Source organism: Motacilla alba, chromosome 4 (genome assembly GCF_015832195.1).
Source record: "Motacilla alba alba isolate MOTALB_02 chromosome 4, Motacilla_alba_V1.0_pri, whole genome shotgun sequence".
Taxonomy (NCBI): domain Eukaryota; kingdom Metazoa; phylum Chordata; class Aves; order Passeriformes; family Motacillidae; genus Motacilla; species Motacilla alba.
Window position 1 is genome coordinate 57,068,939 of NC_052019.1, and position 22,963 is coordinate 57,091,901.

A 22,963-nucleotide genomic window follows, 5' to 3' on the forward strand; every position below is an offset into this window, starting at 1 on the left:
AGGAATACCTTGACAGACTAATGATGACCTCCTGCAAGTCAGGCACTTAAAAGGCTCATTTCCCTGGTTAGCAGATTAAAAAGTAATGGCTGAGTGGCACTGCTTCCACTCACTTGTCAAGGGTAATACCTGCCCTGTGGGCTACTGTGGAAATAACACCCAAACTCACCATGGAGGTGGCTACCAAATAAGTCAGTCTGACTGGGGGGTTTGAAAAACACAAGGAAATGCCAGCTTCCAGCAGACAGCAGAAAAGACTGAAGCTAGACAAAAAATACAGACCTGCTTTTTCTATCACACTTTGCCTTGGTAATGCCCATGGATTTCTACAGCATTTCTTCCGAGTTAAAAGCAGGGTGGGAAGGATGAGCTTTGTTAAGGAGAAAACCTGTCTTTGTATCTATCTGGGTGTTTTGCCTGGTGCCTAAGTGCTAATCTCTTAAAATACAAATGCACACAAGCACGAAAGACATTAAAAAGAATAACTGTAATTGTTATTTAAACAGGTCTGTGTAATTCCTGAAGCAAGTAGAAGGGGCAGAAAATGCCTCGTGCCCGCAACTTAGAAATTCACTGACCTGTGGTCTCACACTTAGATTACCACCACTCAGCCCAAGCATTGAACTGGAGGTAAAAATGAAGTTCACGCTTTGAACTTGATTTATTCTTGCAGACTTCAAAACTGAGCAGAAAGCCTTGGTAGAAAAGGTGAAAAGTGAAATCTTGATTCTATTCAGGTTCATAGAGAAGGTACTCTCGACAACTGAAGTTAATCCTGGATTTAGTTTCCAAATTCCAAGTCCTGACCTCGTGGAGGTTCCTGACCACTTCTAAAAGCATCAGAGACCAACACACTTCTGCAAAAATAACCTCTGCATCTGAGTGCAGGGATTGCTCACATTGCCCACACATACCAGCAGGTGCTGGGTGATGTTCAGCGAATTAAATTAATTTTCCCTTGGACAAAACTCATGCTAAAGCCCACTGAGCTCCTCCAGGTGGGAGTGAGAAAAACCATATGCAAGGAAGCGGGGCTGTTCCCCAGAGATCGGGATTAGTGTTTGAAAATGGGAAAGCAGGAGGAATTGCCCTAAAAAGCAAATTGCTTTTCCACATAAGCAGGAAAAAATCAAAACAACAGCATAAACAGCAAACTTAAACCAAGTGGAATGATGCTTAATGAAGCTATGATTAACCAGTGTTGGGCTTGGTATGTAAGACACTTGCAATACCATCAGCTTCCAGACAGGTATTTTTATTAGGCTTTGTGCTAATTGTTTACTATTATGAAGAAAGTTTTTGTCACCTTGGAGTGAGATACATGGGTACCACAGAATCATGGAATGGTTTGAGTAGGAAGGCAACCTTGAAGATCATCTGGTTCCAACCGCCCTGCCATGGGCAGGGATGTGTACAGCAGGATGTGCCCTAGAGGCTGTTCATTTGTGTTCCTGCCCTGTGCACCCACTAGAGGGTTTTGAGACGTTCCCACCTTTGTTTCTATTTTACCTGCTGTATTACCCTCCATCTCCTGAAGTTGCATTGGGTTACTATTTATTCATCACTTTGCTTTATTAAGACACAGTTCAGGTTTTCATCTACGTTGTACGTTTTGCAACCATGAAGTAAGGATCTAAAAATTCAAAAGACTCAAGAGTGTAAAGAACCTTTCAGACACCTTCTGCTTTCTGAAGAAGCCTCAGCAGATAGAGCAGTTCAGCAGCGCAGAGCTGTTACCTGTGACCTAGAATAGCTTCTAACACAGCAAATTATTTTAGATATCAACATTGTTATGCTGGAATATATGTAGAGCTCCTTCTATATTTTCATCATGTTCTGATAAAATCCCAGCTCTGACAGGATATCTTGACTAAAGAGTCCACATGAAATATGTTGCTAATTATTTATACACCTCTTCAAAGGCTCAGTGCTGCTACTTGTACTTCCTGCTACTCTTACCTACCCAGGCCCTAAAGCTGTTTTTCAATCACTGAACTGAAACCCCTTAGAGTAACAAGTTTATAATAGAGGTTCATAAACGTGGCAGTGATTAACAGCAGAGGTTAATCAAATGGGTGTAGAACAGGCTTTCCCTCCTTTTTTCTTTAAAGGAAACTGGCCCCAAGTGTTTTTCCCTTTTTGTTATGTGGAAGTAAATTTGCAATTAACTTTTACTTATTGGTGTCGTAGCGGCCTCCGAAGACCCCAGCCAGAAGCCAGCACTTGTTGTGCTTCTCAGCATGTAAATGTGCACCAGAGGACAGCAGTCACTCTGAAGAGCTGAGAGCTCAGCACCATCCCACAGCTGAGCTCCAGGGGCCAGGGATGGGCTCTGCCAGGACCCACTCCTGCATGGAAAAGAGCAGGCAGCCTCATGCTTATGTGTCACCCTCTTGACTAAAGCTGTTTGATGATTTAAAAAAATTAAGGGGAGTTGTCCTCCACTGGCATAAGGAGTTGGTCAGCTTCTCATGAAAATCAAAATTATCAAGTCCACATACTGCCAAATCTCCTGTGTTCAATTCACTCCAAGACCAACAGGATGCCCCACACCCAGGGAATTATTATCTGATTTCAGCTGTTTGTAATCAGACTCTCACTGAACACGATAGAGTTACAACAGGAAAAATGAGTTTGTGGTGGTTACCAGGCTAGATGGGCCTAGGAAGTCTGAACTTCCCAAAACTTAGAGCCAGTAAGAAACTCCAAACAGAAAACAGCTACCAGTGGCTGGTTTCTAAACCCTGAACCCATTGTTTATCAGTCAGTAGCCACAGCACTTTTGTTTAGGATTTTCTGGAGCATAATCTTGAAATAAATGGGATTAAAATCTTTATTCAATTCCAATTGAGAAAAAAAAAGGTAAATTCCTGGACCACATTAGCTAAGTGCAAAGACAAAAAAAACCTTTTGAATTAGCACTGAAATGTATATTTGCTTCACCTCACACTAAGTCAGAGGGATTTTTTCCTTGTGTTAATTGCTTCTAAAAATTGCAGACTCCAGCCACCCAGAGTCTGGGTGTGCGGCAGACTGAGCCTGAACACCCAACACCTTCTCCCAGGACTCTCCCTCGCAGTTATGCAAACCCAAACTTCCTTCACTACCAGCTGAGTTTATGACAACAGAACTACCACGTTGATCCAGAGCAAACTCATCCTCCTGCTTGACAGCTCTGCCTCCTCATGAGGTCCTGGCATCTCACAGGAGCAGCAAGCACCCCTCATCCCCTGCCTGTGTCCGTGGCCTGTTGGGACCTCTCCATTCTCTCCAGCTGTCAATGCTCAGGACTGGAGTGTGCAGGCGCTGCTATGGGGGCTAAGTTAAGCTGTGCAAGTAATGACTGCCATGGGGTCACTGCTCCCTTACCTTGATCCCAGACACTCATCAGGATGTCTTTTTTTGATGCTTAGATTTATCTTTTTTCCTGCTTAGATTTTCATGTTTCTATAGCCCTCCCCTATTTCACTTTTTTTTTTTTTTTTTTTTTTTTTTTTTTTTTTTTTTTTTTGGTGATGAGCATGAGATTTTTGTACCAGCAAGTCAGAACAGTCAGAGACCTGAGGTAGAAGATAGTAAGGATCAGTCCCCAGTTCTTGGGTGTGCTTATTCCATACCTTGGACCAATCCTGAAGGAAGATTTTCCTTTTGCAGAGTCAAGGATTCACAAAAAGTTTTAAAACCCCACCTCTTAGAGCACTAACTCTCACCATGCCAGAGGAACAAAAGCCTTCATCCTGAAGAAGCAGTGGTTTACTTTTTACCCTCTCACACCGAGTACTCTCTGTCCTGTACTGCTTTTCCTATGAAACACAGACCATTCTAAATAACAAAAGTTACCCTCAGAAGGCATCTGCTTCCTTCTCACATCCTGCACTGCCATCACCTGTGATCCCATCTACCTGCTTTAAAATGTTTTTCTCACTTTTCATGACAGATTTTAGCAATCAGGAATAGATTAAAAAAAGAAAAAAACTTATTTGCACATAAACATAAACTACTGGTAGACTTCAAGCAAGCTCTGAACAGCAAAATTTTAGCGATCTAAAAGAGACATAAAGACAAAGTTGCTTCTCTTTCAAATAATGGCTCAATTTCTCAGCTATGGCCTGTGCAAAACTGCTGGTAGTGATTTATCTAAAAGGGGACATTTCCTCTTCCTTGCTCGTACTTAGACAAACTGACAAAGAGGGGGAAGAAGGGAGCTAGCAAGGACATCACAAGACCTGAATTTTTTTTCTTTTTCTTTTTCTTTTTTTTTTTTTTTTTGTTAAGTTATAGCTGGGGGTAAGTTTCTTTACTACTGGAAAGGTTTCAAAAATGATATTACAGCCCTAACCTGAGCTATGCTATAACCTGAAATCTTCCTATTCTGATGGATGCCAGTATAGGATTTAAGGTCCAATTCATACATACATTTACTAACAAACTAGGGAAGCGCTAACTTACATAGGGATTTCTGCTTGCATAACATAGAGGGATGATGATTTCAAGAGGTAACTTGTGTGCTTACACTAAAGGACTCAGTTTTTGTAGTCTCTGGTTCATCAGCAATTTATTTAAAGGGAAAAATAAAGAAAAAATAAGCAAACTTCCCCACCAAAATAAGACTGCAAATCCCACTTAGCAGTTCCTTAGTTTTAGTACTACTAGTACAGCTTGCCTCTCCTCTAGGTTCAGCTCAAAATATGATTTGATAGGTGGTCTTTGGCTTGGCAGGAGCCTTGCCCACAAAAAATGCACCAGTCCTGCTTTCATGTTTCACTTCCTTTTGCTCTGCAGGGGCCAGAGGCACCTTAAATCCCCGAGTTCAGGAAAACCAGCAACTGTTCATACAGATACAGAGATCTGCTGTTTTCTACCATTTTACAGGGCACAGCTCAATTTATGAAAATAAATTAAAAAAAAAAAAGGTGATTATTGCAATGAAATCTTACCTTACAACAGATAAGGCAACACGACACAAACTCCAACAGTGAATTGCAGCCTGTTTTGAAGCCAAACGGAACATTGGACTGCCTCTTTAAAACAGATAGTCTTGCCCAAGAGCAGCACATCTCAGCTCTCAGAAGAAAGTTACCCAGCTATTCCCAGGTCTGGCTGAATTTTTAAAGAACACTGAAATGTTTGGAGCACTCACACATGTATTAATGCAGCAAAGATGCTTCCAATTCACTCTGGTTTTTTTCTGACTTAAAGCGGAATAAATAAAAACAAAACCTAGTCATGTACCTTTGCTGAATTAATGTTTCTTCCCTCCCCCTTTAACCAGCCTGGCTTCTTTATATATGGATAGTGGTCTTGGTTGGGGTCAAGGGTGACGCAGCAGCTCCTTCTGTTGCCTGAAACACTGTCACTACCTCAGTGCACGTGTAAAAGCACTGTCAAAATGTTACCAAAAAGATATATTGTGCAGGTACAGAAGAAAGTCCACTATCCCCTGCAACATCATCCATTTTTATTATGCCACATTATAAATTACATTTTTCATCGTGTATCTTAGGCATGGAAAATAAATGCACTAACCCTCTAAAAATAAGATTTCTCAGTAAAACCCTCTATAGCAGATACCAGTCCAGAGCACACATTTACAGCTACATCATAAATCTTTGGTAAAAATGGGATTTATAAAAGCTGTGCTGACACAGCTTATCTACAAGATTCTGAAAACGACATGTGTAGAGAACTCACCCTGCTAAAGCACAGCTATATGAATATTGAACATCAAACCCCACACAAGTCCTCTGACCTCTGCAGCAGCTCCCAAACCACCCCTGCCTGCCTCCCTTCCCAAGCTAGGCTCCCACCCACAGCTGGAGCACAACTGTGAATCAAACAGAGTGAAAATCTTTCCATCATTTCCTTTCCCTCATTTGCCTACAGGAAGATATTCTTTCTACCCACCTGTTCCAGGTTTTTCTCACCACCACCTTTTAGTATCTACAGCAGCTGGGCCTTGCTAATTGATGAACTTCAGTAGCTTTGACCTGCTAGGGCAGGTAACCCTTCCTTGTCAGCTTCCTGAACTTTTCTGGTCTTCTGGTCTATTTTTAAGTATTCTGAGCAAAAATCTTCTTTTGCACTTGACAAGCCCTGTAAAATACTGGGACATGCCATGAAACATCCTCCTGGGGACATGGAAGGGTATCAGGTATTAGAGAGATGTGAAGTAAGGACTCAACCCCATTTCATTCGAAGATATACCTCTTGCATGATCCCTGCAGTAGGTGAGTCCCAACGCTCTGCTGGGCACCTGAAGGAAGATTTGCTTTTGGCTCTGGTTGAGGAGAGGAATTTTCCCAATTCCCTAGAAACAGGCAGTAGGGCCAGGCACCCAGAAGATGCCAATCCCTGGACACCCAGCCCTACCCTCTGGAAGCACTTCCAGGAGTCACTCTTCCCTGAGCAAACTCAGGGCTCCCCACAGTCATGGGAACACAGATGAACTCTGGCTGTCACTGGCCCCTGTGGTCCTAAAGTATCACCAGGACCATGAAGGGAGAAAGGGAAGGGCTGAGGGAATCCTGGTCCTGAGCTCACCTCTCCAGTGCCTGGGCTGCCTTGACCTGCCAAGGAAAAAAAAAAAAATAAAAAACAAAATAAAACCACCCCAAAATAAAACCAAGCAAAGCAAAGCAAAACAAAACCAAAACAAGCCCCCCTGCAAAAGCCCCAAACCTTCCACTCAGTACCACAAACTGCATTTAATTTTCTGATTCTTTTTTTTCTTGCCCCAGCTGTGTTTATATGGATGGGGGTGGGGGGGACAGTGCATTGCATTGCATTGCATTGCATTGCATTGCATTGCATTGCATCCCATTGCATCCCATTGCATCCCATCCCATCCCATCTCCTCCCCTCCTGACTCTGCCTTGGAAACCCCCATGGGACCCCGCCAGACTCCAAGCAGGGCACTCCCGAGTGCCTCCCCCCTCACTAAAAGCCATCACACAGCTGTCAGCACTTACAGCCGACAACTTCAAATGGTTGTAAAAGCTTCTTCAGATCCAACCTCCTCATTCAGAAATAAGCATGAACATTATTAAAAATTATATCAAGCAAAATAACCCGGAAACTCTACTCTTAATAAAAACCTAATTATCCATTCAAAACTAACAAAAAAAAAAAAAAAAAGAATAAAAGAAAAAAAAAGCACCACCACAAAAGGCCAAAAACCTCTCATTTTGACCTTCTTTGGGTTAGAGTGTCTGGACCCAGCAGGAGCATTTTCAAAGGCAGGAGAGTGCGCTGGGAGCCCAGGTCACTGGGAAAGACAGGGATGCTGGGACCTGTTAGGAAGTCTTTCCTCCTCCCATGGGTGAGCTGCAACAAATTCACTTACCCAAGGAAACATGCTGGCCTAAACAAGGAAAGCAAAATGCATTTTACTCAAGTAAGTTCAGCATGTCGTGGCACCTACCAGGCAACAGAACTGCTAAGGGATTTACAAGTAGAAATATTATTTGATTCTACATTTTCTATATATTCACAGCAACAGACACAGAGTCACACACATGCAGCTTGAGGATTTGAAAAGTTTCAAATGACAGCATCTTTGGGGTGTCCCAGGTCTCCCCCATCAAAACAAACAGTAAAGCAGTTAAACATGAATTTCACTCCAATTCAGCAAAATATTTAAAGCAGGATGTGTGGATAGAAGCTCTTGTGAGTGAATGTCTCTACAGAAGTTTGTGCTACATGCTATCATGCTATGGACTGAGCTGTCTGCATTTCAAACTCTGCTTTGGATTGGCTGTACATACGTCTGTCAATTATTAATCTCCTGCTTTTTTTCTTTTTTTTTTTTTTTCTGGGCATCATTTTTTTTCTTTCTTCAGTTTTTCTTTGCCTTCACAGTACCATTTTCTGAGCTGTCTTCTCTCCTGCGTGTCTGTGTGTTTGCAGTTCTTAACACAGAACCATTTAATAAGCTTTGATGTTCCTGGCAAAACTCCCATTGATCGTCTTGATTGCCTTTGTAAGAGATTTCACAGGAATTCGATGGCTGTCTCAGGACTGGGGAAGACACGTGATAACACATTCCTAACCCGCTGCTTCCAACAGGAAATCTTGATGCAAGCTGCAGATGCATTTCACGACTTGATTTCATTTCATTAACAGTCTTCAAAATGTACAATACTTCATTTATAAAAAGGGATAAGGGAGCACAGGTGAATGCCTGTCCATGCTCTGTGAGGGAAGGGAAGGGAAGGGAAGGGAAGGGAAGGGAAGGGAAGGGAAGGGAAGGGAAGGGAAGGGAAGGGAAGGGAAGGGAAGGGAAGGGAAGGGAAGGGAAGGGAAGGGAAGGGAAGGGAAGGGAAGGGAAGGGAAGGGAAGGGAAGGGAAGGGCTTTGATGTGCGCCCAGAGGTTGTACAAAAGATGGAAAGCATTTCTGCTGAATTTTAACCAATATAAAATGAAAAGGATTTGTGATTAACTTTGAATAAAACTTGGCCAAGTGAGTGTACCCACATGTAAGATGGACACCCCCCCAACATTATCATTGCTGTTATACACATATTTATCTACTGGGAATTAAAGCTTGGTTTTCAAGGGCTAGGTCTGAGCTCAGTGTGCCTGGCCTTGCTGGGATGGACGCTCCAGCACACATCTCATATTTCCAGGAGATGCTGGTCCTAGCGGGGCTTCCCCACCAGTCAGGTTCCAGCCCCACCATGCTCTGTGTGTGTGAATATTGAATGAAAGGGAGAAAACAGAATAATTCCCAGACATTTTCCATCACACATTCAAGGATGAGTCCATGCCAGACCTCACCAAAACTACAGACACTGTGAAAGCACAGTCCATGGTGTGGCACACACCAAATATCACAGGCCAAATGACCCTGTCTCCCTAAATAAGTATTTTAACACACTATTTAACGGCTCAGAGGTACAACACCAACCCAGTTACACAACTGTGCCTGCTCAGAAACACGAGGTTTTCATCACCTTTTCCAATGCTTATCAACTGTCACAGTTTTTTCTTTCTGGCTGCAAGGAGAAGGCTGCCTGGTGAATCCTGGGGACCCGTAAAGAGATCAGCCAACACCCTGCATTGCAGAAGGGGGAGAAAAGCAAATAATATTTTTCTTGAAAACACCGAAGAAGTAGGTGGAAGACACTGAAAATTTACAAAGGCTAAGAGCTCCGAGCTGAGGACGTGCCCATCCTGGTGATCAAATCAAAAACCAAAACATTTTCCCTAAGTCAGAGCAAGCCCTGAAAGATATCTGAAATGCAAGCACCATCTTTCGTTGCACCGAGTGCCTGGCACCAGCCTCCAGGCACCAGGCTGAACGCACGCGTCCTCATTGCTCCAGTTAAATGGCATACGGAGGGAGGGAGGGAGAGAGGAATTTCATGCTTAATTAGGGAATGTGTTTGGAATATGATTTGTGATAATACATCCATAACAAGGGGAATTAATGAAAATAATTAATGAAGGCTAATCTAAGATACCAGGGTTTTGTCTAAATCAGCAAGAGTAAAGTCCCAAGGACATTCACAGTGTGATTTATAGGATTTTTTTTTTAATGATCCATGAGGTCTTAATGTTTTCAATACAAGTAGGAGCTGGGGACGTGATTAGGGAGAGCTCCCACCTGTGAGACTGTTTGTAAGGTGGGGTCCTGTGTTCCTGTGAGAGTTAGATCTGAATTTATCTGCTTTGTATTATCCAGTGTTTCTTTTCCTTTAGAAGTCACTTTATGTCTGAATTTCCCTCTTTACAATTTTATCTTGATCTGTAAGGAAGAGCAGTGAAGTCCGCTTATCCGGCTGCTCTGATTTTACAGTGTTTAGACAGCAGGTATATCTCAAAAAGAAAAACCCCAAACGCAAATCCCAACAATCAGAAACACAAGGAAAAATCACAGCCTTGCAGGACACTCATGGCCCTTGAGCTATAGAGCATGTAATGGAAACTTGAATTAAAATGAATGTATCAAAAAAAACTTTTGCACAGTGCCATGGCATGCCAAGCAGGTGATCGCTGTGCTGATACCAGCTAGATAACACAGGGCAGGAGAGTCACCATTGCCATTGGTGTTAGCCAAGGCTATGGATGGAAAAGGCCTTTCCTGGCGTCTTCGGGGCTGGCAGAGCCTTGGAAGAGCCTGAGGAGCCGTGAGAGTGTTCTTGGTCTCCCCTGCCACACTGGGCCCACCTCAAACAGCAGCTCCAACAAAGAGAAGGGGTTGGAATCCGTGCCAAAATAAATGCCAAAAAGCCCTGTACAAAGAGAGGCCCTGCCTCCACCTCCACCCCTCCCTCGTGGAAAAGCAGGTTTGGAATGGTGTCCTGGGTGCTGTGGGGAATGTGCAGTGTGTGTGAGCAGAGGAGAGGCAGTGCGAGCTGGACGGCTCCTGCTTAGCAGTCTGCTCACATCATTCTCCCACGAAGAATATTCAGCTTTCTTTGTCTAAAATGTTGAGTGGTTGTGAATAGTAAGGATAGACTATCTGTAATTATTTTTAAATTATTAATGGTTTTGTTAGATCCCTTCACTTCTACATTAGGTTTCTGTTAATGTAAGTTAAATCAAAATGTACTTCAGTTTCCAGGCAGCTCCCAAATGTATTTTTCATTCTTTCCTAACATTACTTCAAGTTCTCAATGAAGTGTCTATGATAAAGTTTGCTCCCGAGCCAGCAGACTTCCAGTCGTAATGAATTCAGTGAAAGGCTCACCAGGCAGGGCTCTCATCAGCCGGGTGGGATGGCAAGTGAGGAGGCCATGGCTGCATCCCCAGTCAGTGTCCCAGCCTCCAGGTGTCATACCCCATCGGTGAGAAGGAGCATGGGATCCACGGCGGGATCATCAAAGACAGGGGGAAATTTGTCAGAATAACCGAGTTACTCTATTGACACTTTTCATCATGCTTAGGAGACGAAGTTTGTTACGCCAGGCACTCCTGGTCAGAAAATATCCGCGGAGTGCCTGGCTCAGGGCTCAGACCCTGCAGGCAGGGAGGAGAGGTTCAGCTTGCCACCCTGCCCCAGGAGATGCCGTCGGATGGGGGAAAAGAGAGGGGCACAGATGCGGATTTCTGTTCCCTCCTCGCCCCGCAGCCAGGGGTCCGGGGGTCTGCAACCCCGGCCCGGCCGGCGCCCCACTCCTGCCGAGGGGGGCGGCGCCGGGGAGAGGAGTCAAACGCGTGCATTCGACACAAACGCCGCGAAAAAATGCCTGGATAAATTATGCAGAGGGATTTCTGGATTTCTTTCAAGTAATTAAGTTTCGATTTCTTGCATTTATTTTAGTGCCAGGAAGCACGAGGCGCCACGGACGGCAAAACTCTTCATTGATCGTTCCGGGCTTGAAGTTTGACTTCGTGACTTGACTCGGCTCGCGGCGGCGGCGCGGCCGCAGATTTGGAGCGGGGGAGGAGATTTGGGAGAGGGGGAGCAGGGGCCGGTGCGTGCGGCGATGCCGGGCCGGAGGCACCGAGGGCGCCGGGGGAGCCGAGGCACCGCCGGCGTGCGGGGATGCCCCAGCGGGGCGTCCCGGGCCGGTGCATCCGTCCGCACCCGCGGAGCCTCCGCGGCGGCGGGGCCGTGTCGCCCCCCGTGCCTGCAGCCCCGGGGGAGCGTCCCGGAGGCGGCGGGGCCCGGCAGCGGTGTGGGGCGCCGGGTGGCAGGGATGGGACCGGCGCTGCCCTGCCCTCAAAACAAAGGTAGAGTTTGCTCAAAGTGTAGCCCGCATCTTAATGGATTAAAAATTCATAGGGCGCATTAGGTTCGGTAAAATATGAATGCGCGTCTTTAAATTTTAATCGTAAATCAGAACGTGGATACATGAGAGGCGACAGTGATTTCTCCCCAGATGTCTGCGTGGGTCAGGGTGTGGGCGTGGGTAAGTTGGAGGGGGGCCTGTCCTTTTATTTCGGCAGCCCAGCGGCGCGCAGAGCCGGCTGCGGGGCCCGCGGGGCCGCCGAGGTGCCGGGGGGCGGCGGAGCCTCCGCGGCTGCTGCGGCTCCCCCCGGCGCCCCTCCCGACTGCGGGCGGGGGTGCGGATGGGCAGCGCCGGGGCTCCACGAAAAAAACCCAACACCCAAACACAAACAAATAAAAAAAATCGCCGAGAAAAGGGGGGGGGGGAATGGGAAGGTGCTGGGCGGTAGAGCCGCGGGCAGGGCGCTGCCGGCAGCGGGCAGAGCGGCGCATCGCGGGGCCAGAGCCGCGGCGAGTCCCTGCAGCGCGGAGAGCCACCGCGGGGACCCCCGGGGTCACCCTCGGGCCCGGCACCGAGGAAAGTTGGCCCAGCTATGCGGCCGCGCCGCTCCGCGTCCCGGTGGCGGCCGTTCGGAGCGGCGACGAGCGCTCAGCGTTTTGGAGATCGGTTGTCAGTTGCTATTAAAATCAAGATTAATTCATATTAACGATATGCGTTCTCAATTCTCCCGTGTGACAGCATACATTAGAACAACTATTGCGAGTAATTAAACTCAGTGCGGGAGGGGTTAAATGTATAGCGGTGGGGGGGTTCCTCCTCGCATTTCTCTCCGCCAAAGTTGAGCCGGAGAGCCGGGCGGGCAGAGCCCCTTCCCCGGCTCCGCGCACCCGGCAGGCTGGCTGCCCTCGGACCTCCCCGTGCCAACGAGGTATTCTCTTCTTCTTCCTTCCCTTTTTTTTTTTTTTCCCTTTCTCTTCCCTGGGAAGCGGGAGCTTTCCCTCGCTCTCCCGCATTCCTCCCGGCACGCCCGCGCCGAGGCGCGCAGGGCTGCGGCCGCTGCCGGGGAGGCGGAGGCGGGGGCGCAGGAGCGGCCGGGCGCGCTGCGGGGATCCCGGCGGAGGGAGGCGGGGGACAGCGGCCTCGCCGCCAGCCCTGCCCGCCCTGCCCGCCACGGGCGGGCTGCACCCCGCGTGGGCTCGGCCCGCGGTCGCCTCAAAACGCGCAAAATGTTATTGATGGCTCTTTCTCGGGCGTTGGAGATGCTCGATGCTTTAGACTAATTAGACAAGCCAAAAGCCTTTTGAAGATTAAGCAAATTGGACAACCCTTGTTAATTAGAACATAATTTAAAGTTTGAAATTATATCACTCATGAAGTAGCCTAATTAGTATGACGATATGTTAATAGCCTACCGAGACACGAAGCGCGGAGGTTTGGCATGAACTCCTTAAAGGCTTGCAAGAAAATCCTCTTTCCTATGTTGTCATTAATAAAAGATTTCTATAGACTTCAGCCTTTCAACGGTGACATACAATTTATAGTACACACAATGCATTAGCCCATAGTGCTGCTCAATTTTTTTACTATTATGAAAACTAATAAATTCGTCAAGCTGAATTAAGCATACAAATCAGATGAGGCATAACAGATTACATATTGAAGCGCCGTGTCTCCCGAGCCTAAATGAAATTTCAATCTAATAATTCCTTCCTGGCCCGGCCATAATTTGTTTAGAGATGTTGTTCTACTTCTTTCCAAGCGCTATTCACACCATAATTAAATGATACTCAAGCTTTTAACTTTGATTTATTTCGTTTCTCCGAGCTGGCGACAGTGAGAGCTGATACAATGTAATTTTTTTTTATTTCCCTTAAAATTACCAAGTCTGCTGCTTAGGTGCGAAATTAAACACCTAAGCACTTATTTTAACCTTTCTGCTGCAAAGTGAAATTCATGGAAATAAACCCGACCACCTCCAGGAAAACTGACTTTCCCCGATTTCTTTTCTCTCTCTTTTAATTTTTTTTTCCCTTTTCCTTTTCTTCTTTTCCTATTAGACAGGCGTGGGAAATTGGCGGGATAGCGGTGCGCTTTTGCAGGAGGTTTCCTCCGGTTCCCCGCCGATGGGGGACGCCGGCGGGGGCAGCCCCTGGCCGCCGCTCCCGGCCTTTGCCCGCGCTGTCCCCGCGCAGCGCTCGGCGCATCCCCCGCCCCTGCCGCCCTCCGGAGCGGTGCCAGAGAAGCGGCGGGACACTCTGGCTGTAGGTGCGTGGTGAGCCCGGACGGGACTTTTTCCCCTCCTTTGTAAAAATTATTTTTTCTTTCCATGGAAGGTGGAATTGAGGCGGTGGGGTCGTCGCTTGCCCCCTCCTTTTTTTTATTTTTTTTTCCCCCCTTTTTAGCTTTTTCCCTCCCCTTTCCGGGAGGCGACGGGGCGCGGCGCGGCGGTGAGTGTGGGAGCACGCGTGGGCGTGGGAGCGGCGGGGGGCGGGCAGGGAGCGGCGGAGGAGGGGGCCGGGGCCGAGGAGGCAGGCGCGGAGGGCCCTTCCCGAGGAGTTGGGCTGTAGTGACAGGCGAGAGGGGAGGGGAGGGAGGGGAGAGAGTAAAACCCACCGGCGCGGCGGCGGGGAGGGCACTTCGCGAGAGGCGAGGGCCTGAGCCGGAGCGGAGGCGGCGGCGGACAGCGGCGAGCGCCCGGGCGGAGGGCGGGCAGGCGGGCGGGAGGCATCCCGCGCATCCCCCGCGCATCCCCGGCTCGCCGGAGCCGCCTCTCCCTCTCGTCCCCGGCGGGGCTCGGGCAGCCGGCTGGGGGGCGAGTGGGAATTTTTTTTTTTTTTAATTTTTTCGGGGGGTGGGGGCGCGGGGCTCCTGTGGCTTTTCCGGGGGGTTCGGGCCCCCGGCCCCGCGCCCCTGCCCTCCTCCGGCGGCCGGCTGCCGGCGGGCCGGGCCGCGGCGGCGGCGAGCACCATGATGATGTCTCTGAGCAGCAAGCAGCCTTTCGGCCTCCCCCACGGCGGCGGCAGCGGCGGCGGCCTCCACGAAACCAAGTACTCGGCCCTGCACACCGCCTCGCCCTGTCCCTCCGCCGGCGCCGCCGCCCCCGCCGCCAGCTCCCCCAGCAGCACCGGCAGCGGCGGCTCCGCCGGACGCGGCTCCGGCTCCGGCCCCGGCGGCAGCGGCGGCTCCGGCTCCAGCTCGGGCTCCGGCCCCGGCGGCAGCGGCGGCGGCGCGGAGGCGATGCGGCGGGCCTGCCTGCCCGCCCCTCCGGTAGGTGCCCGCCGCCCGCCGCCCCGCTTTAAGGGGAGCCCCTCGGCGGCCCCCCGGATCCGCCTGATGATTTTTTCATGGCCGTGCAGCAAATCACCCGGCGCCGCCGGGCTCTCGCCCAACTTATGCATGCGGCGGCTCTTGCCGCTCGTATTAATTTTTATGACCTGGGATGCTGCGTGCGGCTGGTGCGTGTGTCCGTCCGTCCGTCCGTCCGCCCGCCCGCCCGCCCGCCGCGGCTCCTCTGTGCGAGCGGCTGCGCGCCGCGCCCGCTCCCTCGCCCCGCTAGCTCCCTCTTCTCCTCTGCTCTCCTCCCCCCCCACCACCCCACCCCCCCTCCCTTCTCCAGGATTTCTCTTTTAACATGCTGGGAAGGTTTTAGTGGCACGGCGGAGTGCGCGGGGAGGCGAATTCCCTGCTGAGCGTTATGTGTGCCTTCTATTTGCAATTGCAGAGCAATATATTCGGCGGTCTGGACGAGAGCCTGCTGGCCCGCGCCGAAGCCCTGGCAGCGGTGGACATCGTCTCCCCGAGCAAGAGCCACCACCACCACCCGCCGCACCACAGCCCCTTCAAGCCGGACGCCACGTACCACACCATGAACACCATCCCCTGCACCTCGGCCGCCTCCTCCTCCTCCGTGCCCATCTCCCACCCGTCCGCCCTGTCGGGCACCCACCACCACCATCACCACCACCACCACCACCACCACCAGCCCCACCAGGCGCTGGAGGGGGAACTCTTGGAGCACCTGACGCCGGGGCTGGCGCTGGGGGCCATGGCGGCCCCCGACGGCGCCGTGGTCTCCACGCCGGGCCACGCTCCGCACATGGCCGGCATGAACCCCATGCACCCGGCGGCGCTGGGCATGGCCCACGCCCACGGGCTGCCGGCCCACATGGGCTGCATGAGCGACGTGGACGCCGACCCCCGCGACTTGGAGGCCTTTGCCGAGCGCTTCAAGCAGCGCCGCATCAAGCTGGGGGTGACCCAGGCCGACGTGGGCTCGGCGCTGGCCAACCTGAAGATCCCGGGGGTGGGCTCCCTCAGCCAGAGCACCATCTGCCGCTTCGAGTCCCTCACCCTCTCCCACAACAACATGATCGCCCTCAAACCCATCCTGCAGGCGTGGCTGGAGGAGGCCGAGAAGTCCCACCGCGAGAAACTGGCCAAGCCCGAGCTCTTCAGCGGCGCGGAGAAGAAGCGCAAGCGGACCTCCATCGCCGCCCCCGAGAAGCGCTCGCTGGAGGCCTATTTCGCCCTGCAGCCCCGGCCCTCCTCCGAGAAGATCGCCGCCATCGCCGAGAAGCTGGACCTCAAGAAGAACGTGGTCCGCGTCTGGTTCTGCAACCAGCGCCAGAAGCAGAAGCGCATGAAGTACTCGGCGGGCATCTGAGCCGGCCGCGGAGCAGCACCGACAGCATCAGCGCCACCGTCACCCACAGAAAATCCGATGAACAACGCGAACAACAAAAAGGAAAGGAGGAAAACGACCCCAAACAACCCCAGCCCACCCCGCCGCCCGCCCCGCGCCCAACTTTCGGGGGAACTTCCCCGCGGAGCCGCGCCCGGACCCGCCCCGGCAAGTACCGCTGGTTTTTATTCCTAACAGACCTCGCCCGGGTGGCAGCGGGGTGGCCACGATGTCATGGCTTTCTCGGGACCCAAACTTGAATCTAGAGTTGAGGCTTCGCACCGCGAGAGACGTCTAAAAATATTTTGATTTAAATAATAATAATAATAATAATAATGATAAAAAACAGATGGCAGGTTTTTCTGCATTTACACTGCGTATTATAAATATATAAATATATATATTTTTACTGTGGTTATTATCCTTTTCCTTCTCTGAAGTTATAACGCTTAGGGAAAGAGCTGATCCTGCTGTGTTCACTGGTCTTCAAAAGCTATTATTAGATTACTGCCAAACAACCCCTTGTAAATTATTAATTTATCTCTCTAGCAACTTCATTTTGTGCTCATTCTAATTAATTACACCTCTTTAATCTAAGTCTTGATAAAAGTAAAAAAAATTGTTAGTGAGAATCAAATATTTTGTGTTGGTAGGATTTATGAACGTGAGCTTTTCTTCTTCTGAATGTCCCTTTTGGCCATCTGTAAATTGTCACCTGAACCTAAGGTATTTCTCTGGCGAGTATTCTTATTCGTACGGCGTCGGCACCCTATAGTAGATGTCTTACGTTATTTGTGTAGCCTGATTCACTGTCCGAGGTATTTGTTTACCGCGTTACATATTTAATGGGGATTCCCATATTGTCCCCACCACACGCTGCTCCCGAAGTGAGAAAGGACGTGGCCGCGTAGGTGACAGCGCTGGGGGGGGGGTGTGGGGGGTGTGGGGGGGTGGGATTGTCGCTTCGGGTTTCTTGCCAGCACAATATCCGTCTTTCTCGATTGCAAAGGTGTATCGCGACGTTACTCAGACCGGCTCGGTTATTTATTTAATGATCCGATTGCTTATTTATTTATTTATTTATTTATTTGTTCGGTTATTTATTACCTTTAATTGCAATACTTTTCCACGGAGGAAAGTCCCTTTTTGGAAGTCGGTTTGTAGAAAAGCCAAATTAAAATTTGTAGGGAAGGGGAGCGAGCGAGCGAGGCTGCACTGCTTGTAAATTCACAGCCGATTTGGTACACTTCTTTTTTTGGAACAACAACAATAAACTGAGGGTACTCGGTTGGGTACCTGTATGTATTGTAAATATTTCATTGGCGTCGACGCACATATAGATATATTCTTACAGATTTCGCTGTATCGCTATTCTATCCGAGACTGTTTGAAGTCTTAAGTTCTGTACATGACGCGATTTCGTTGGTTTTTGTTTGGGTTTTTAAAATTTTGTTGGTTTTGTTTTGTTAATAGGAGGTTTATTTATTCTAGTAATGTAACAAGTTATTTTTAAATGTTGTTAAAATCGTCTTTCATTAAAAAAAAAGAAAACAGGATTTTTACGTTTTATTGGCAAAGCGCGTTTGCTGCTTCTTGTTTTTCCACCGCCAGCCTCTGCCCGAGCTCCGCGCCGCCTCCGGGCAGGGGGAGCGGCCCGGGCAGCGCCGGGCAGCGGCGGCAGCACCAGGGACAGCTCCGCGGCCCGGCGCGGGGAGGGGGGACATGGGGCCGAGGGGTGTCCCCGCTCCCCGAGCTGCTCTGCCCTGCCCCCCGGGCAAGGGGGGGCCGAGGGTGCCCCGCAGGCTAAGGCGCGAAAATAACCCCCAAATCTGAAAAGGGAAAAGTAATTTCCCCGCGCGGCGCTCACAAAAGCCGGGGAAAAAAAAACAAAAACGACGGCGGCGGGCGAGGGGGGGAGGGAGATCATACACGAACGGCGATTAAATATTCATATTTCCGCCCAGCCACCAGCTCCAGCTGCAGCTTCAAAGCCGCCCGGGCACGCCGAGGGTGCCGGCGGCTCCGCGGGCGCGGAGGCAGGGCCTGCTGTCCCGCGGTCCGGCGGGCACGGGCGCCGCGTCCCCGCCGCTGTCCGCACCCGCGCCCGGCCAGCCCTTGTCGCTGTCGTTACCCGCTGTCGCGGCCCCCGCAGCGTCACGGCTCAGCCCCGCGGGCGCGCAGGGGGGGTGCCCGCCCCTCCATCCGCCGCCGAGGCTCGCAACTTTTTGGGAGGGGGTGGCGCTGTCCCGCGCGCCCCGCCGGGACACCCCACGCGGGAAGCGCCCCCCCCCGCCCCGTGAGCTCGGCTGCCGCGCAACCTCCGCGGGCGCGGGGCTTGCTCCAAGAGGGGAGGTAGGGCAGGAGAAGCAGGGAAGCGGCTGTCAGGGCAGCAGGGTTAGGCGGCCCGGCTGGGGCAGGGCGCCCGAAAGCAGCAGAGCCCCCCCAGACCGTGAGCAGGCGAAGGCGGCGAGCGGCGAACAGCCCCTGAACCGCCGCTGCGCCCTCTTAAATGAGCCATTCACTTAAAGGCTATTACGGGCGAATTAATAAATTACACAGCGAATTATTAAATCCAGATAATTACAAGGAATAAGTAAGTAATCATTAGTTATCTCAGCTAATTACTGTGGGTCAGAGCGAGCGAGAATGTGAAATCCTCCTCGGGAATTGAAATTAACTTTGCACTGTGAGTCTCTCTGCTTGACATCCCCAGTCTGTAGGCACATGGCAGCTCCCCTGTGAGCTCGGCTTTCTATTTTACTTGGAGAGAATGGAAATAAAATTAAGTGGCGATGTGATAATAGGAAGCTGCTTAGAAAGCAAACGCGGTGGGTTTTATTTTTTACCTTTTACTGCCTGGAGATAGATCGCTCTCTAGTTTGCCAAATTAAAAACCTGGGGCAATTAGCCGACTTCTCCCAGTACCTGCCGGTCCCGCACTTGCAGATGATTAACAAACGAAAAGGCACGGAAGAGCCGGGGGCCTGATGGGTGTGTGGGGGTGCAGAGGTGCCTGGGATCCGGGAGAACCGGGCCGGGTGCCAGGGCAGCCCCTCCGCTGCCCGGGCCGAGCAGGGCTGAGGCACCAGCGCGCTTTGTTTTGGGAGACAATAAGCTGACGAGCTCTAATGAGGGTCCTCGTCTCTTCCGTTGATCTTTCGCCAGATCCTCCAAGAGCCCCCCTCTCCCCCAACACCCATCTACAACATCACTTCCCGGCTTTCCTTCACGTGCATCTTTTGTAAACAGCAGATCTATAGGCGGAGATGCTCGCGCTGCTCTCGCCGGGCTCTGCCCGCATTAAAACAACAACAACAACAACAACACAAAAACAACTGCTGTGCGTGCACGGCGAGGAAAAATATCTCGGCTTCTTTGCCTTTATCAATTGCAATTAGGTGGACAGTCTTCCCCCTCTTTCCTTGCTCCAGTCTGGGATGATAATTAAAATTTAATGAAGCCTGGGAGTAGCAGAGCTCTGTCTGGGGACTGTGGAATAGAATATTTTAACTGTACATTTACACCAAGTGTCTGGCTTCAAAGACGTGACTGCTTTTAATCTCGAATTAGAAAACCACAGACCTGAAATTAAATATTAGCCACCCTCGGCTCCCCTTCCTTCCCGCCACACGGTCACGCCTGTGTTCGACTGCCTTGCCCCACGACACGCACACAGCCGCGTCTCGGGTCTCCAATTACCCTCGCTTTAATAATAAATGCCTTTGCCGGGGTGCGGGTTTCCCCCTTTCTTTTCCTTTTTTTTTTTTTTTTTTTTTTTTAATAGGGTTAATGCAATATTAATTGCTCGTAGCTGCTATAAGAATGCGCCGCGTTTTTCCAGGAACAAATCGATGGATCGGGGCGGCGAGCGCGGAACAGGAGGCGCAGCCCTGGGGCCGCCCGGGTGAGTACGGCCTCCAGCGGGGCCCTCCGCGCCCGCGCAACTCCCGCGCCCCTTCCCGCCCCGGCCCGCCGGTCGCTGCCCCGCTGAGGATGGGGGAGGGCCGTCGATATCTCTCCCCAAATGCTCTCCCGGGGGAAATCCCAGCAGTGCCCGCTCCTGGGACAGCGCAGCTGGTTTGTGATCCCGGCGCGGTGACCCGGGGTGAGGAGGATGGGGCGGTCAGCGTTCCCCTCCCTCCTTTATGGTTGTCGTTTTTTTGGCAGGTGAGACCCCCGAGCCCTCCCGGAGGAGGGAGCCCGGCGGCTCAGGAGGGGAACCTGCCCCGCGGCTGCGGCTCAGCGCGCCCCGCAAAGGTAAAGGAGGGGCTTGGAGGGAAGACGAGGACACCCCGCAAGTCAGCGGAGCGGCGGGTGGGGGACTGAAAAAGAATCACAGCCCACCAGCCAAAAAAATCCCCCGGGAAAACCCGCGGTTTCCCCCAGAAAGCCGGGACCCCCTTCCCAGGGCGGGGCGGTTGCTGACCTGCTGACACGGCTCTGCCGTGCGGGAGCATCCCGGAGGCCGGGCAGGGCCGGGGGTGGGCGGGCAGGAGCCGCGGCCGCTGCGCCGAGTAGGTCACGCCTTCCCTGGCCCGGGGCCGGGCCCTCAGCTGGCACTTGTTGACAAAAACAAGAAAAAAAAATTAGGAGCAAGAAACAGAAAGAAACCAACCCAAACCCTGTCCCCAAACTGGCCACGACCCTCGAACGAAAACAACGGAGAGAAAACAGAGGCGCTCGCAGCGCTGTGGGCGGCAGCTGGGACACCCCGGGACCGTGTGCGTGTGCGGGATCCGGCTCCGCAGATGGGCCCCCGCCCCTGCTCAGCTCTCCGCGGGGCGCAGCGCTGCCCGGCCGCGTTGGTCTGGACCCCCGCGGGCGCTGGGCACTGTCTCCCGCAGCGGCGCAGCCACCGCACCCGCCACCAGCCCCAGTGGGACAAGCCTTCGGCCTCCTCCTCCTCCTCCCCCCGCCCCGGGGAGCCCCGGAGCTGCGCCGCTGTGCGCGGCTGGCGGAGCGGGCGCGGCGCCCCGCGCAGTTTGCGCGGCGGTGGGGCCGGGGGCTGCGCGCCCCGTCGGGCTGCGGCATCGCTCGGCGGCGCGGCGGGGCTGGGCTGGGCTCGCCTCCCCGTTTATACAGAACAGGATCATTTACATAAAGTCCTTAAGGCAAATAACTGTTGGGGCTCTAATTTATATCTGATCGAAAATTAGCCGTCATTATGCGCTCCATTAGCAGCGTCTTTAATGTGCTTCTAAGCACCATTTGTCAAGCGGCTTGTTAATATCCTTCAAGTCTTTAAAGTTGAGAGCTCATTAAAGAGTGCGCTCTGTTATTGATGTAATTTAGATGAGTTTGGAGGAGCGAGCGCGCCGTGGACAACCTGGATGAGCGGGGAGAGGCTGGGGCTGCCCCCGGGGCTGGCAGAGCAGCACCCTCGGCGCGGTGGCCCCTCACGGTCGCCCCTCACGGCGGCGCCGGGCCCGGCCCGGGGCCCGCTCCGTGGCGGGGCCGGGGAAGCCGCTCTGGGCCGAGGCGGAGTAAACCCGCTTAATGATGTGCAGACGTGACTCCACCGCCTCTCCCCCACTCCATCGGAAGAGCATAAAGGCCAATAAATTACCTCCGCTGCTTATCTGAAAATCCATCTATCCTGTCGCCTTTTTTTTTTCCCCTCCGCTGGAGGAGGTCGCGTATGTGCAACACGCTGAAGCCGCCCCTCGAGGGCGAGCTGTGCGGCAGCGCCCTCCGGCTCCCCCGGGGGGCTCCGGGGCCCGGCTCGGCCCCTCCCCGCCCCAAATCCTGCCGAAACCTGGTGCTTGTGGAGGCAACCCCGGCTGAGCTCCGTGTCCCCCCTCCCCCGGGCAGTGCGGGGGCTGGAGAGGAGGGTCCTCCCCTGCGCCGCCGTCCCCGGGCTTCCCCCGGGCAAAAGCAATAAAGCGGGTAATTAGAGTGCTAAAGACGGATGTAAATAACGGGGAGGAGGCGGCGGTGACAGGCGTGCGACAGGGCCGCTGCCCCCCGGCACGAGGAAAGGAGCCCCGCAGTGCCCGCCCCGAGGCTCTGTCAGGGGGGCGCGCCGCCCCAGCGGCCGGAGGGCACCGGCAATCGAGGAGGGACTCACCACCCATCAGAGAGGCCCCTTGGCCCCCGGAACCCCCAGGGCGTGCAGGGCAGAGGGGCTGCGGTGGGGGGACTGCTGCAGCTCTCAGCAGCCTTTCAAACCCCGCTGCAGCCCGGCAGGCCCCGCGCAGGGGCTCCCAGTGGCCTTTCACACAGGCTTCTGTCAAAGGGGTGTCTCCTTCACCCCGCGGTCCGAGGGACACACAGACACCCCAGTATGTTTCCTAGGAGTTTGATGTGTAAACAGCCGCATGGGTGATCCAGCCCTGCTCGGCTTTGGGGCAGTGAGCCCCGGGGTGCTCCCCATCAGAGCAGGCTTGGGTGCATCCAGCCCTGGCCCTCACTTGTCAGACGACTGCTGCTGGCCAGCTGGGCACATCTTCTGCACTTTGCGTGCTCTAGCATGAGATGTCCTAGTCCTAGAGCCTGGAGATGACCTGTCCTAGAGCCAGCACATCTATATTGGTCCCCAAAGCTCTCTGGGCAGAGGAAGAGAAAAATACCCTCAAGGCAGTGAGGGAAAACACCACCGTGGGTGGG

At 52.2% G+C, this 22,963-nt stretch overlaps 2 protein-coding genes across 2 annotated transcripts; both read left to right on the forward strand.

Moving 5' to 3' along the window:
• The first annotated feature begins 14,527 nt into the window (after positions 1–14,527).
• On the forward strand, positions 14,528–16,474 carry POU4F2 (POU class 4 homeobox 2). Its single transcript, XM_038135602.1, has 2 exons — positions 14,528–14,943; positions 15,398–16,474. The coding sequence occupies exons 1-2, from the start codon at positions 14,644–14,646 to the stop codon at positions 16,337–16,339; spliced, it is 1,242 nt and encodes a 413-aa protein (XP_037991530.1). The 5' UTR covers positions 14,528–14,643; the 3' UTR covers positions 16,340–16,474.
• A 3,492-nt stretch (positions 16,475–19,966) lies between these two features.
• Positions 19,967–21,929, forward strand: LOC119700462 (collagen alpha-1(III) chain-like). Its single transcript, XM_038135632.1, has 3 exons — positions 19,967–20,261; positions 20,525–20,614; positions 21,650–21,929. The coding sequence occupies exons 1-3, from the start codon at positions 20,180–20,182 to the stop codon at positions 21,868–21,870; spliced, it is 393 nt and encodes a 130-aa protein (XP_037991560.1). The 5' UTR covers positions 19,967–20,179; the 3' UTR covers positions 21,871–21,929.
• Positions 21,930–22,963: the final 1,034 nt, after the last annotated feature.